This window comes from Anas platyrhynchos, chromosome W, assembly GCF_047663525.1.
Source record: "Anas platyrhynchos isolate ZD024472 breed Pekin duck chromosome W, IASCAAS_PekinDuck_T2T, whole genome shotgun sequence".
NCBI classification, from domain to species: domain Eukaryota; kingdom Metazoa; phylum Chordata; class Aves; order Anseriformes; family Anatidae; genus Anas; species Anas platyrhynchos.
Genome location: NC_092620.1, coordinates 769,142 through 785,601, shown reverse-complemented (window position 1 = coordinate 785,601; position 16,460 = coordinate 769,142). Strand labels below are relative to the sequence as shown.

At 37.7% G+C, this 16,460-nt stretch overlaps 1 protein-coding gene across 1 annotated transcript in view; it reads left to right on the top strand.

Annotated features, from left to right (window-relative positions):
- LOC101794763 (AN1-type zinc finger protein 3) overlaps window positions 1-14,008 on the top strand; it is a 132,174-nt gene extending 118,166 nt beyond the window's left edge. The window contains exon 7 of the mRNA XM_038176192.2: window positions 11,353-14,008. Coding sequence (XP_038032120.1) covers window positions 11,353-11,507 — 155 coding nt within the window. The 3' untranslated portion in view covers window positions 11,508-14,008. The remainder of the gene's footprint in view (window positions 1-11,352) is intronic.
- The last annotated feature ends 2,452 nt before the right edge of the window (window positions 14,009-16,460 follow it).

The window sequence follows — 16,460 nt, the reverse complement described above, 5'->3', positions numbered from 1 at the left end:
AAAGAGCAATTTGTAAGACGAGTTCTGAGCCTTTTCACACAGCGAACTGGGAGAAGTGATAGGAATTGTTAATTGCTGATGCACTTTGCAAGCTTCAGTGAGAAAAAGAAATTTTAAAATGAGTTCTCATTTTGTGCCTCTCTGACTGGGTAACCTTTAAATCAACACTACTAGAACAAAACCAGTTTCATCTGAAACGTTTCTAGATGACAATTACACCAGGCATGTTTTCCAGACAGCAAGATTCTCTAGTTTGGGTTGGGCCTTTCAATAGTTTTGTGTCTTACGATTTATAATGCCTATATTGAAATAATGTATTTATTTAATACTAGCTGTAGCAGGCAATTGGCTTTCATCAAGGAATTACAAGGGTCATATTCTTAAAGTTACATTCTATTATAGCATTTCCATTGGAAGTGTAAGTCGTTTGAAATCGATCAGCTAACCCTTGATCTCAAAATTAAGTCATCAGTTCAGCGATGTGATAAGCAGGCAGACATCACAAACTCGGTTTAAAACTAGGAGCAGTGAATTTGGCAATAAAAGTAGCTATATAACACGTTCCTGGAAATGTAATTTGGACAAGGCAGGTTTTTACACTATTTATTTATGGGCCTTATCTTAATTATCTGACTAGATAAATATCGCTACTAAATAAAGTTGTATACATTTTTTAAAGATTCCAAGCTGTAAATTTCTAAGCCATGGAAGCTATTTGCACAGAAAACACTGCTTAATTTTATGGTAGAGGCATAGTATTGTACAGCAAAAAATAGTTCTGGTATCACTTGCTTTTTAAGGGCAAAACACAGAAGTCCTTAGTGGTCTTTAGTAGTGTTGGAATTATGTTAGGCATACAAGGATGTTCTAGGAGCTCATTAAAGGACTTTCACATCTGTCGTGTTAGATCCAGTCGAAGTCAGCAATTAAAGAGAGATGAATACCGTGTGCTGGCTCTTTGGCGGTTTGGTATAGAATGATTTGCTATTTATAGGCCACATCCTAATAGGCATGTCTGTAGCCCAGGCTCCACCTATGCAGAGCTGGGTTTAGTTGTATCTTGCAGTCAATGGAGTGGCCAAGGTAATGTGCCCTGGAAACTAAGTGTATCTATATTCTGGTAGCAGTGCCTTGGAGAGATGTTGCTGATCTGGTCGTGTGCTCCTCTGATAGGTATCTATTTTTCTGTGTTTTGTTTTTTTTTTCCTGCCTTTTCCAGGCTTTGCAGTATACAACGTGCTGGGCTTGTCAGAGATGGCATTGAATGTGACTTTAATGCAAACTGGATAAATTCCTTATTAAAGTTTTATTAGAAGTTGGTGAAATGCTTCATCAAGACGTGATCAAAGTGGATAAGATTGCCTTGCTAAAATGGTTTCTAGTTCTAACATGTTTAATAGCAAGGTGATTGCCGCAGCCACAGCTTAGCAGCACAGAAAATCAAAAGATTGCTTGAATAGTTTATAACTCAATTTGTATCAGACTAATTTGTGGTTTGTTTCCCATAAAGTCATTGCATACAAACACTGACAATTGTGCATTCTTTTCTGAGAGGGAACAGAGAGAAAGGAAAATACAGAAAAAAGGCCATAGTAGTACAGAGTGCACATGCTGCATAGTGCAGATGGCTAGAATGACAAATTCATTTATACAGAAAAAATGAAAGAGAGCAAAGAGAAGCTAACAATTCATGTCAGGTCATAGCATTAATGTCTATACAGGTATCAATGCACCATGTCCCTTTGTATGTGAACACTGATCATGAGGGAAGCTACTCATAGGAACAAAATTGCAACCCTGATAAGTCATTTGAAGAAAGCAGTTCAAAGGAAAGCTGACCTTAAGGTGATGAGGGACTAAACCTGTTGGAAACACATTTATCTTGCACAAGAGAAAAACTAAAACCAAATTAACATTGTATCTGTTACAAAATATCTTGTATCCTAAGCCATCTCATGACTTAAGTCTGATGGGGTTCTACAGATAATTTGCCACTTGCTGACATTTGAAAAATATATGTATATTTTGTTAGCAATGCAAAGAATTTAGGTGGCATTTACTCATTAATATTTTCAAAGGAGATCGACCATCACAAGAAAACATTATAAATGTAAAAATCTGTAACCATAGAAGGGAAAAAAAAAATGCTTTGTTTTTGTTTGTTTGTTCATTGCAAATATTTGGCAAACATTTTCTTACCTATTTCAAAAGCTTGTCTCATACATATATACCTATACATCTATACATACATGTACACCCAAAAAGCATAGTCAACATGTATAAAAAAGAGAGTGCTGGTTTGTTAGTATGCTTATTTTTACACATCCTTATTTGTATTTCTTATCTGTATAAATATACGGCACCTTGGTAGGCTTCTTTTTCTTGTCACTGTTTAAAAGTGTTACTTCACTTCTGTTCACTCAGCGGAGAGGTAAGAGGGAGATAGGAACAGACAGGCTCCTATCAAGCACTAAGCATTTCTGTTATCCATCAGAAACAAAACGCATTCACGCAGAAGAGATTTTACCATTTTAACAGATACTGTGGCAGCGAGTCTCACTGTGATTCAGTAACAAAACAGGTGGAAGAAAAACAGCTGCAGATTCTTAACTTGTATAACAGAGCTGCTTGTTCATAAACACAGGAGATGAGGCACTTGTTTGGATTGTGCCAGAATAAATTTGGAATGATTTGATTTACTCAGTTAATTTAGAAATTATCTTCAAAAGGACAGGAAGAAAGAAACAAACTTGAATAGATAAGCAAAAAGAAAAAAATGCTCTGACAATTGCTTGATCTTTGTACAAAATAGTCCAACATGTATTGAAAATAATGCTTCTCTTAAAACTTACTAAAACACTAAATTATGGTTCCATTACTCTGGAACCTTTTTGTATGCAGAAGAATTTGCAATGGTACTGGTAAATTCACTTTCCAGATGGGTAAGGTTTATCTGGTACAAGCCAAAATGTCTTCAGGACATGATTATGTATTGCTATAACAGATGTATAGTACTTCCATGGATTAAAATTAAATACACGCATTGCTTCTGGAGGTTGAGTCAACCCGCTCATTAATAAGTACTAAAGGAAAAATAAATCTTATTAGTAACTGGCGACATGCTATAACTCTGCCTTTGCTGACAAGCCTTGCTGCTGTGACTTGAGATGTGCCATATTCAGCTGACTGATGTTGGCTGGGCACCTCAGTGGTTTGCTCCCAGAATAGTACTTCTGCTTCAGCCACTCCAGGAATGCCTAGCATCTGAGCTTACATTGCTGCAAGCATTTTAAGAGTTTGAATTCAACCTCAGAGGGATTTTTTCTTTTGTTTTATTTTATGAAGATAAATACTGAAATGATGGGGACTAGGAGCTGTTAACTCGTATTGGTCTCTCGCAGTAACACGTGTTCTGAAAATCCTAGAAATGAACAGTGAAAAGCAGTTAATTTGCTGGCATGTCGTGGGTCCCAAAGATGGGACTCAGAAAAATGCTGTAGTGTCTTTGTTTCAGAAAAGCTGTCCCGCAGATTTAGAAGTGCAAAGGGACTTCATGGTCTGCTTGTAGTTAGGAATCAAAAGATCCTATTTGAAAAGGTCCTGGTATATTCCCCCTGCTTGTTCAGCAAGTGGGGGTTGTGTTGCAGCAGGTACTGATCTTGATTTCTTCCACTGCGCTACCTAAAGATCTGCAACAGGCAACTCCTTTGATTTAGTAATGCACATTGAACCTGCTGGTTACCTTCCTACAGTCCCGATCAATAAATGTAATTGAAATGGGTCAGTTGATCTCTTAAGTCTTCCTTATATAAAACAAGTTAGCAGGTTCCTTGTTCTTTTTTTTTTAAAAAAAAAAAAAAAAAAAAAAAAAGTTTTATTTTGCTACTGATGTAGTAAGTCCTTCAGCATATAACCTTCGGGGAGTTTTTGCAGAGATGGTACAAACGTGAGGAAAAAATAAGAGTTTTGTTAATGTTAGGTCTCTTCTGTCAGTACCCATACTGTGGTAAGAAAAGAAAGAAGCTATGCATAAAGTAAAAGATGATACATTTTTTTAATTGTCTTTTATACCCAAGAGATACGTGGCCTAGTGAACCTGAACATAAAAATCTAGCTGAGACTACCTTATTTCTAATTCAATCTTTTTCAGTAGCTTTAGGGAAGTAATTGGCTCAGTCTCTAGTTGTTTTTTTCTTATCAGAAAAAAAATGAAGATAAAAGCCACTTACCTGCCAGATGTTAAGGGAATCGGTTTTTGAAGGTTAAAATGCTCTACCTTTTCTAAACAAAGCTCTTCCTTTACACTGATGTTATTTATCCAGCATCTCACAGGCAGGTGTAGCTGCACCAGGACCGTGCACTTAGAAAGCTGCTGGTGGTTGGCAGGAGTCCGCAGCAGCCTCTTCTCAGAAGGAAGGATATGGCCTAGAAAGCATCTCCCTGAAAGTGAATCAAACGTGCTCTGTCTGTGTGCTAACAATAGCTACACGCTTAACATGAAATGAAAAGGTTCACCTACGGAGCTGCTCGCAGCCATTAAGTGTTCCTGACTTTTTGAAGTCCTGCCCAAATATGTGAATAAATGGGGCACGGGGCATCCTGCCATATTCTGAACAAGCAGGAGGGCAGGGATTGTTGTGTAAGCCTTTTCAAAAAAAAAAAAAAAAAAAGGAGAGAGAGAGGCAGGGGGAAGGAAATGTGCATCATTAAGTCTTTGTATTCCTTTATGGTATAAATACATCTTCTGAATGGAGCCCTGTTTTTCTCTGAGAGGAATTACTCGTGATACAGATTGCAAGAGGGTACAGGAATAAAGACTTAGATGGAGCAGAAGGGGTAATCTAAGAGACACTGGAAGTAAGGTGTAAGTAGGGGATAAAGACCTAAAATAAATTTAATCTAGGTTTAAAAAAAATAAATAAAATAGAACTGCTCCTCTCCTTCTCTCTAGTGATTTGGCCAACAAGTGGAGCTGTCAGTCTGTGGATCAATATGGTGCAACCTCTAGAAAGCTATTACAACCCAAGGCATAAATAATATAAGTCAGGAAGTATACTGAAAGTCAAACCCAGTACCGTATTCAGCACATAATGGTTTGAAGTCAAAATGTGTGAAGGATCGGGGAGAAGTGTTAGAATTAATACAACACGTACAGTGTGTTACTATAGAGCCTTTCATTATTTAATCCAGTTCTTTATTAGAAGCTGTATCTTTCTTGCAGTTTCATTGGTCCAAACAAAATGATACACATACATTATTAAATCACTCAGTATTGTTTGCTATTTTAATTAAATTACTGGATACACTTTGGCTCTTAATTAAATCCTTAGCTTCTGGGATGAGCATATTAGCTCCAGTGGGCTTGGTGTACAGAGACTTCTAGAATTATTAATACCAATCTGTCTCTTGAAAAAGTCCAACCCTATACACAAGGCCCTTTTACAATGTCAGGGCAGCATCCACCTGCCCTTTTTCAAGAGACACTAGAGGCACTTTTTTAGGATTTCACATTACTCTAAAATGTAAATATTCTGCCTAGGAAACAGATACTTGCATATATGCTCGTATAGGCTATGGAAATAATATATGAGTACTACCATTTGCAATAGTGTTACCTCTCTATATCTCAGTTTTATTGGGTGTCTAGTCTTGGACACCAAGATGCCTTTTTGGCACAACTCTGCTTTCCTACTGTGTATCTCCCAACCTCCCTTCTGTTCTTTGGGTTCATTCTCCCACATCCCACAGGATATAACCTTACGAACCTGGGAACGATAGGCAAGGTGTGGTGTTGCTTCAGTTTGTTCCTGGGCACACAAACTTAGCAGTCAATGTTCCTTTTATGAATATAGTGGTAATATTAAGTCCTCCAGAATGTATTACTTTCAAGATCATGTGATTATTCAAAAAAGGAAATTCTTTACACCTACATAACATGTAACTTTTAATTTTGTACAAAACTCTCCCCCACTCCCCTAAGTTATTTGTACAGTGGTGTTACCTGTCGGGTACTGCTGTTGGGGGCAAAGGGTTTGATTTAAAAATTGTCTTGTTAAATTAAACCAGTTTTTAGCTTCAGTGCTTTAACAACTGCATAAGTCTCTTGAAAAATAATAATTTATATCAAGTTGAAAAAGAAGGATAGATTTCCCTCCCACCCTTTTTAAAATAGCTTTTTTGCTGGTATCGCTTCCAACAAATTAAGCTAACCTTCCAGTTGGAAGGGACGGGGGAGATGCATAAACATTGTTTCGGGGATAATTACACTCTTTGGGGAAATGATGTCCAATTACCATGAGCGGTGCTGCAGCAGCATGTGTCACTGCGTGAGCTAATCTTCTCTGTTGGTTAATCTGTGTGATTTTGCTGTTTTGCCTAATATCCCGTAGATATGTTTACCTTTTAAAGATACGTTAAAATCTATTCTTGTACTTTGTGTGGTACACAGACTTTATGTAGAAACCTGTATATAGGCTCACATGTACCATATTAGATGATACATCTTCAGCAGAGAATTTTTGCAGCGCCCTCATCTCTTAAGGCTACAAGGTGCTTTTAAGTTCTGTTTGAAACTCTGTTGATTGGAATTTCAAATCAGCAAGAAAGGTAAAATTTCTTAGGAAGCACATGAAGAAGCCAAAGCACACAGCGTACAATTCTGTACAGGAGTAAGCCTTTGCCATTATTGAGGATACTTTTGAAGAATCTCTGTATAGATCTACACAAATTGTTTATTAAATAAAATTTGGAAATGGCCTAAGCTGCAAATTCTGGTGGTTTTGAGAGTTTGACCGGAGAATTAAATTTATAAATGCTGCCAGCATGCAGGTAAGATGGTTTTAAAGTTTTAGTAACTCTGGTGTTGTGTGGTAGTATTGACCTTCTTTTCCTTTACCTGCCATTGGTAGCTTCTTCAAACAAATTGGAAAGGGATTGGTATGGTATGTAAGAGAGTCTTCGAAAGCAATGAAAGTAAATGTCTAGCTTGAACAATTAAGAAGATTGATAGTTGGTGGTAATCAGAGATTTCATCTTTTCATGCCAGCAGTTATATTTTTGTATCTGAATGGCTTGGATCTTTCTAGAAATGCAGAAATGTACCTGTACATAAGTGGGGTTCAGTTTTCGTCAGTAGATGCATCTGCCATATTAAGTATATGACACGTACTGTATGGAAAAGTCTAAATATGCTCTTTATTCTTACAACAGTAAGAATGTGAGGCAGTTATTAAAGGGTAATTGTGGGAGCACGCAACTACTTCTTAGGTAATATACAGCAAGATCTTTCAAATAGGGACACTGTTGAATGTGTTTAAGCCACTTTGTAAATATGTAAGCTTCGTAAATATTTAATAATCTTACTTGGCATTTCCACCACTTCTCAAAACATGCTCACAAATAAGAAATCAGTTTTCCTTTAGCATCTTGCTGAATGTTTCATCAGTAAGATCAAGACCAGAATCTTGGTGGGGGTGGGAAGTGTTTCCTTTCTATTATGTTGCTATTCGAGTAACAGGGATCATTAGATTTACCTGTATGTTCTGTAACAGTATGGTGTTCTGCAGCTGTGTGTTAGAAGAGACCAGGACATCACGCCTGGCCAAGTATCTCCACTAGAGTACTCCCACCATGTGCTGTGCCTCTCTGGTGGTTCGCGGTAGTCTGCTTAATGGGCATTTGTGCCATGGTCCAGAGAGTCTCACCACATTTTGTTGAGTTTACAAAGAGAAAAAATTAAATATATAAAAATAAATAAATAAATAAATAAATAAATAAATAAATAAATAAAAAAAAAACAGGGACCCTCCAGAATTGCAATTTGGTTTTGTGTTGTGGATTATCAAGCCATTTTGTTTAATTGTTTCTGATGCTTCATGTATTTTGCTGATACTTTAACAGTTTCCTACTTTCAGAATTTGAAGACAAAGTTATGAATTGAATTCAGGTTTCAGTTTAAATATTTTTCTTACCATCAATCCATATTCTAGTCTTGTCAGTGCTCTTGAATGTAAGAATGAGGAAAATGCAGTCTGGTTTTGGTATCACTCCTACCCAACAAATTAGGTTTGTTGTTCTCTGGCAATCTTAGACTTCCTTTGACTGATGTTTTTTTGCATGTCCTATGCAAAAGATTCACCTACAGGGTTACAAGTAAGGCAGAGCTGATGCGCTCGTGGCTTTAGCCGTTGATGCTCTGGTGATGAAATGGAAGTGAATTTTTGATGATCAATCATGAAGTAGTTTCCCAGGTACTTAAAGGAACTTAAAGGTTTTGGTGCACTAAATAATGTTTTCCCAAGATGTTTGCATTAGTGGCCTGAGGTGTAGATGATTCATAGTCTACTTCTAACATCAGAAAACAATTGCAATTCTGTGAGATGTATTATTGCATTTACTAGATTGACATCTTCTGTGGTTGAAGTGGGAGTCTAGCATATTTTGGTTGATGGCTACGGTAAACTAACTTTAGTTGGAAGATGGATTCCCTTTTCCAGTGCTCTTTTCCCTAGCAGAAAGTTATTTATTTTGCCTTTTAGCTATGGTGTGGTGAAAGAAGCATTTCTGCAATAAAATCCTTTAGGAGAAACAGCCCATATTTGATATCTTCCAATAATGAACTTAACAGTAAATATACCACAAGAGCTCATTAATCTAACTCTCCTTTATAACAATAAAAAGCAGACTTCTCAGGACACAAAGTTTCATCTCTAAATCTGGGTGGGTTTTAAGGATCAAAACAGAAGCAAATATATTGACCGCCTGTCCCAGTGCACATGAGTTAATAATTTAACTGTTGTAAAAGCTGATGGTCCTGAGACTAGACAAGGCATTAGTGCACATGCAGACTGCAGAATGTCCACCCTAATGTCTAGACGAGAGAAGAAGCCAGGAATGAATAGAGCAGTTATAACTTAATTGAAGAAATCTGCTCTAAACTAATGAAAAAATGTTCCAAACTACTGTTATTCAACTAGCTACCATGTAGCACTATTCAAATCCTCTAAATTCTAAATAAAACTTAATAAATAAATAAATAAATAAAAGTTCCAATCTTCAAAGTCACTTAGGCATTTGGTATAATGGGACTAAAGATCTGAGGTCTGGTTTGGAAATGAGGCTTTAGAAGATCCCTATTGCTATTTTGAAAAGAATAAACTCCTTCATTAAGAACAGCTAATATATGCAAACCTGTCCTTAGTGATGTTGAAAATGCTTGGGTACTCTTTCATTTATTAGGTATTATCAGTTCTAGTTAGCTATTCATATTTAAATAGATACATGAATAGCAGGTTTAGATCATTTAGTTGCTGCAATTAGAAATATTTTTCCCTCAGACTGTAAATTAGCAGGATCAAAAATGAAAATCGCCTGTCATTCTTTGGGCAGTTATTGAAATTCTGTTCAGGAATAAGGAAATATTTGATGAACAGAAGAAATAAATAGCATGTTTCATCTGGAATGAATATAGTATATGGTACGGCTTTTCCTGTATGAGAACAGGTACTCTAAGAAGAACTGAAAGGTGTTTGATAAAGATATGACAAAGTAGAGAATAGATAATATTTTCTTGGGGGAAGCGAAGTAGAAAGGAACATCTTGAAGCTACTGTGGTCTAAAAAGGGCCAGGAGGCTTTGTAGAAGGTGAGGAGATGGTGCAGCTGAAAGGCTGTGTTCAAAATTGATAAATCATCTTCTAAATGTATTTCCTTAATAGATTTGTTGAACTTGTCAAAAGGGTCTTACTGAAGCTGTGCAGGGGATTGTGTATATATTCGGCATCTCCTTTAAATCACACTAAATAGCATTTCTACATGTGCTTGTTAACCAAGTGGAGAGGATCTGTAAAATAAATAAATAAATAATCAGGATTTTAAACCAGTCTTTACCTATTGGGGGCTGAAATGACTTCAGCCCGATCCTTATCTGCAGGATTTCTTGCATCTGCTTCTGTCACATCCACTGCAGATAAGGTGATGGACTTAATCGATTTTTGAGCTGATCCAGTCAGGTGTTGATGTGTTCTTGTACCTACAGTGGACACTGGTTCAGTAATTTGAAATCTTATTTCAAAAATAATGAAGGGAAGCCTTCGGTCCTTGCTTTCTGTAAGAGAGAATTGAGTGAAAATGCCTATTCAGCATTGAAACCAGAGTCTGAAGACATTTTCATTTTGACAATCAAACCTTGAATTTCTGGCACCTCACGGAAGATATTCATCACGTTTCAGTGTGGTATGACCAGATTGAGATTGAAGTAGAGGCAATGATGACAAGGAGAGAGTGTTATCTCAATTCAGTCTGCATCACATCTGTATTCCTGAACTTGCACGTACCGATACAGAAAACTTGTCTTTTTTGCTTTGTTTCTAGAACTGGGTTTCAAAATCAGATAATAGACATGTATTTTTGTAGCTGGTACTATTGAAACAAAGAGCAAAGATGAAACAATTTTTCTTCAGTTGTGTTTTTTTTTTAACATAATTCTGTATGTGATACTTTGTCCTTTTCCATTTTCATAACAATGGTATTAACATAAAGGTAACCTGTTGTTCTCTCATACAATTGATGTTTTGTAGTTCAGGAGCTTGAAATATTTTGCATACACAACAAACACGTACAGCTATATGCATATACTCTGTCATTCACTCATTTTTATTCTTTTCCATCTCTCAAATGTCATCCCTTTGTGGCTTTAATGTCTTTTGAGCATTCAAGGAGAGGCAGTAATGTAAAGCATTCAGTGGGAGGCAGTGTGATGTTCTTTGCACCCATTATTTAGGAAAACAATTGCGGCATATGCAATAGCATACCTCATTTCATGTACAGTGGTCTACGTAAACCCTCTGTCTGTGTAACTCTTCTCACTACTTTATCATCCTAGAGGTAAGGAATTTGAGACAATTTCTGTACTGCTCTAAAGTCAAAAGACTGATTTTCTTTGTAGACTAGAAGGAGGTGGCTGCTGGAGATGACCTCCTGGATAACTAGGCAATGTTGACTAGCTTTAGACAGAGAGACAGTAACCTACATCTTCTCAGCTACAGAGCAAGATGATGTGGCATGATGTGTCCCTGTGTCAAATGCCTGAGGAATTCCTCTTAAATATACGAGGATGGCAAAAAAAACACATTAGTGTGACTTGGGCTTTGAATTGTGTTGATAAATATGCAAGAAAATGCAGTAAATAATTAGATATTTATTAATGCCATGTCAGGAAAGTAAGTAAAATTTGATTTTTGAGAACTGAGTGATGCCTCGGTACCTCCCTTCTGATTCAGGTAAGATCCTGCCACTTTCTTCAAGTCCTTAACTTTGTTTTTTGTTTTTTTTTTCTTTCCCCTTTCCATGGTAGGTTATGTGTTCTGTATGTTACATCGCCTGCCTGAACAACATGACTGCACATTTGACCACATGGGACGTGGGCGTGAGGAAGCCATTATGAAAATGGTGAAACTGGATCGGAAAGTAGGAAGATCTTGCCAACGCATCGGCGAAGGATGTTCCTGAGTGCAAGACTGCAACCAAATGCTGTTCTCTTAGTTCACTAATGTTAGCCTTATTTAGGACAAAGTCAGCCAGACACCTTGTACTAGGCAAGTTTCAGACTACAGCCAATCAGTTTCCTTTCTTTAGCCAACCGTCCTGGTACTGTAGTTTAGGGGATGATGGTGGTTGAAATTGATTTCTGGCTGGTTACTAAGGTGCCTGCTAGCCACCGTATAAAATTAAAACATGAAGAAATATTATTTTTTGAGCATGGCTAGTGGATTTAAACAAAACAAGAAAAATCCAAAGGCTTCTGTTATTGCTGGAGTCACTGTAAAAGCCTTACGCTGGAAACATTCCAGCTGCAGAGTTAAAACAAATAGTTGTGTAGAAGCTGGTGTAAAAGTTTGCTATGCACATGGCTTTCAGACAAACTGTTTAATGTGCAGCCTTTCACCTCTTCACTTCTAGTTAATCCTGAGGAGGTGAAATACTACTAAGAGCAGCAGCTGCTGCTGCTTAAGCCCAGAAGACCTGACTGGTCACTCGTGCCTTCATCGCGTGTGGCTTTTGAATTAGGCAGTGTCACCAGCATCAGGGATTCTGTTGGGGTAGGAACATCTTTCTGGTTCTTCCCAGGAAGCCAAAAAGAAAGGGGGACAGAGATTCTTATGAAAAATTTTTATATCTATCTTACTATAAGGAACCTATCAGGGTTTTTTTGTTTTATGTTTTTTTTTTCTTCTCGGTTAAATTATGATCTCACTTTAAAGCCAACTCCATCCCAGAGCAGTAAATGGTGCATACATTTTACATGGCATCCACAGAGATTCTGAGTCGTGTGAAGATTGCACATACATTGAGCAGTGCAGCCGTTCCCACCGGCCGAAACCTGATTGGCTCTCGTTTGCCTTTTGCTAAGTGCAGGTATCTGATAATTGATCAAATAAGGCTAATTCACAGCACAGTAGCCATGGCTGGATTCTACAGACTGACTTTCTGTAGCTAGACTTATATATTGGGGAAAAAAAAAAAGGACATTTTGTAGCAAACGGAATTCAGTAACAGTATTGGGGAACAACCGGTGAAACACCCTGTGTCAGATTGAGTTTGTATTCCTCGCTTCCAGAGTGTCAATGAGATAATCAAATGGGCTTCGTCAGCCCTGTTTCTATGCAGCTGAACGCTCTCATGAAAATCTCTGCCCGCATCTATTGCAAAGCAAGTATAGCAAGTGAACGTGAGAAGCATTACGTGGAGTAGGATGTTTTGGCTCTGTTTAGACCTATGGTTCCGTATTATGGTATGTCGCATTGAGCTGAGCTGAGCTGAACTGAATTGCACCGGTCTCGTCAGTTCGTGAACAAAAAAAAAGCAAAAATAATATTCAGCATGTCTCCTGCTGCACACAGGGTTACGCAAGTAAAAAGGATTTGTACTCACGTGGCCCAGCTAAATCCCGAGTGAATTTCCCAGTCCATTGGTAAGGTATTAACAATCAGGTAAATGTGTAAGAAAACCTGAGGGAGGAAAAGATTTTGTCTCATCTTGAATACTGGGCAGACAGAAAACATCAGAGAGGTGCAGTAACAAGTCACTTGAAAAAACCCAGTGTTTTGGGAGAAGGTTTGTATGAGTCATCCTCCATTCTACTTGTCGCAGGTAACTAACTCCTTATCGGCCAAATCATATTATTACACTGGTAGAAGCATTTAACAAGGAGAACTAATTGCAAAACCAACAACGAACAACAACAACAAACCACATCTCCACACACATTCAGCATCTGACTGTATTAGCATAAATTAACCACGAATCAGAAGTGTCCCATCAGTAGAAAACACAAGCTATCCAAAAGGCAAGAGGTTTTTTTAATTATTATTATTATTATTGTTATTATTCAAGAATATGAAACCAGCAGCAAAATCGTCTGTAATGTGTTGCATTTTCAGGAAATGGTCCTGTTGAAAGGGACTGGCCAAGGATATTATTTACATTTGCCGTGAAGAATTTATAAAAGCATGGATTTCAGCTGCTGCTGTGAAACGCACTTTCTTTTCCTACAAAACCCTACTCATAACATTTGATGGGCATTCTGATTGATACACGAGACTTTTCTGCATTAATACTGAAGATGCTATTTTGTTCCTCCTTAATATTCTCTTTAAGCTTGTTACAAGTGCACAGATGGTTTCAAGGTGGCTCTTGTGAGAACACTACTTAAAAGTTCATGTGAATTATGGACAATGTTCACTTTAAACAAACAAGTTGGGGACGGGGTTGTTCCTTTGCAGTATCTGTTCTGTGAAGTTTGTTAAACGTAAAGAAAGCTTAAGTTCTTGTATCTTAAAAGAAGATCTTATTTAACCCTTTTGTGTTCTAGATTTACTTACACATGTAGCCTAGAGCTCAGTTTTAGTTTAACATTGTGAAAATATTAAAAGAATCTTGTAACTTTATTCTTTTTCCTCCTGCTAAAAAATTAAACCAATCAGATTAAAGTTTGAATTCCTTTCTGCCTATTCCAACAGGTCTTGCTATTTTGCACCATTTCTGCTGCAAGCTCATGTAATAAATATGAATGGGGAAAATGCCAATGTTAGACCAGTGACTTAGAGCTGAATTTAAGTTGGTGGAAGATGAACAGGATTTTCTGCCGGATTAAAAGGGGAGGACGGCGTTTTTGCTGTGTTCAAGTTTATTGATTTATTTTGTAAGCAAATCTGGCTAAATCTACTGTAGCCTGAGTATTGGTCAGCTTAATCATGAGGTTAGATACAGCAATCAAATGAACAAGTTGTTCTTGCTCTTATCGAGTCAAATCTATACAGTGCACTGTGTGATTGGCATGGAAGTTTTAAAACATCCTACATGTTCTTTCATACATTTTGGCAACTTCTGCACCTACAGTAGCTGTATTCCAAATCATAGTGGGCTGTATTCACAATGGGCAACTAGAGGAGTGGCAATAGTTTCTTAATCATTTAGAAGCTAGACGCTCAAAGGTAATAACAACAGAATGTATTAAAGAAGAAAGAACAGCAAGGTGATTATTTACAGCAACTTTTAAAATTGTTTGGAATTGAAATTCTTCCTCATTTATGAAACATGTACCTCCCTTATTTCCTCTCAAGTTAATATGGTACTTTTAGTTATAAATTTGTGTGTGATTCTTGAACATGGCTGGGAGATAGAAAAGGTAAGTTGTGTAAGACTGCTCTACGTGTTTTGTCAAGTTCCCAACCTGTAGCTGGCTGCAAGCCAAGGCTTTGAGGAAAAGTAAGAATTGTCCATTGAGTTTGCTACACTGGAGTCTGTCCTTGGTTGCACCTGGTTTCTGTTTTGAAGCAGTTCAGCATCTTGAGTGAGAGGTGATGTAACTGAAATGCGAGAACGGGAGCTCCTCTGCAGTAATGCACAGGCAACACCCTGACGGAGCCCTGGTGCAATTGTAGCAGTCCCAAAGTAACTTTAACTGCTTTTTATCTACTTCATGGAACGTGATTAGTAGGTTCAAACCTTGAATTTTGCATGACTGCCTTCTTTTGGAACATCTGTAATCCACTGGCCTCTCGAATACACCATCCTGTTTATATTTAATTTTGTGCTCATTGTGTTCATGCTGCAGTCAATGCAGTTCCTTCTGCAACTACGCTACAGCTTGTGTATAAGTCTCTGAAGGGTAAAGGCATGTTTTTTAATCTTATGCTGACTCTTTCAGTGCAGAGACTCACCAAGGAAGAAAACTGATATTAATGGTGTCACTAAAAATACAGGTTTTACAACATCCTTAAAAAATGCATCAGTGGAATAATCAGCAGCACCCATGCTCGTAGTGATGCGTACGCAGTTAAGTGCCCAGACAAATGAATTGACATTTTCTTTGTCGTATTGTAGTTACTGCAATTGTCAGTCATCAGTGGAACAGCAAAGAGAAAGTCTAATTGAAGTAATTCCTTAATGTCACAGTGAGATTGCAGCCAATTTGTGCTGGAAATAATTTTGTATGCTCCTGGGTACTTTAAAATCTAGAAAACAAATGGAACTGTTTTAGGCAATGCTACTTAAAAAGATCTGTATTTATTGGCACCAGATGTTTATTTCATCACTCAAATACCTGGTTCTAATTCTGCTCACGAAATAAAAGTAATGTAAGCATTGAGCAGTGGTTCAACGTGAAAGCTGACGTGGCAGGAGCTGCTGTATAAAGATACAGTTTTAGTGCAACCAGGTCACAAACTTACAGGTGAGTGAGAGTATGTGTCTGTTTGCATTTTATTGCAAAGGAGCACACTGGGAAAAAAAAACAGTGTTTAGATTGAAATACTCAAAAAGATTCACAAGGCATGTTTTACATGCTGAACTTGTGCAACAATGGGTTTTATAGCTCACTCTATTAGCAGCTTTTCCAGGAAAGCAATCATCAATGATGCTGGAAAGAGCCACTCCTAAATAACAGGTCTCAAAGACAGCAGTTACGAGGACATTTTTCTGTCTCTCCTACTCTTTATTCACTTTTCACTGAGGCGTTCAGCATGTGCAGCTGGTCATTTGGAAGTAGTCGTGCTTGAACATTGCTCTTCCTGGATTCTCAGCACTCACCACAGAAAAGAAAGCATCGGCTTTGGTCCTTTTGCAAGCCCCTGTGCAGTACTTCAAGCAGATTGAAATCTGGATGATGGGTTGTAAAAGTAGTGAAGTACACGAGGAGGTTTTCACAGTGACAGGCGATTTTGTCTCTATTAAGTTTCAGTTAATTGATGTGACTGACTTGTTAGGATGTCAGGTTTCTTCAAACCAACCTTTGAAGGGGGCAGGACACAACCACAGCTCACACGCTACTTGTGTTTTATGGCTCGCATCCACTTTCCTGTAAACTCTGTGTGCTTCACCTTCCAGTCTGAAGCTGAGTCAGGAGGAAAGAAGGCACAAAAGAAGGAGGCAGAGGCTGCTAAGCGACTGGTGCTTACTGAT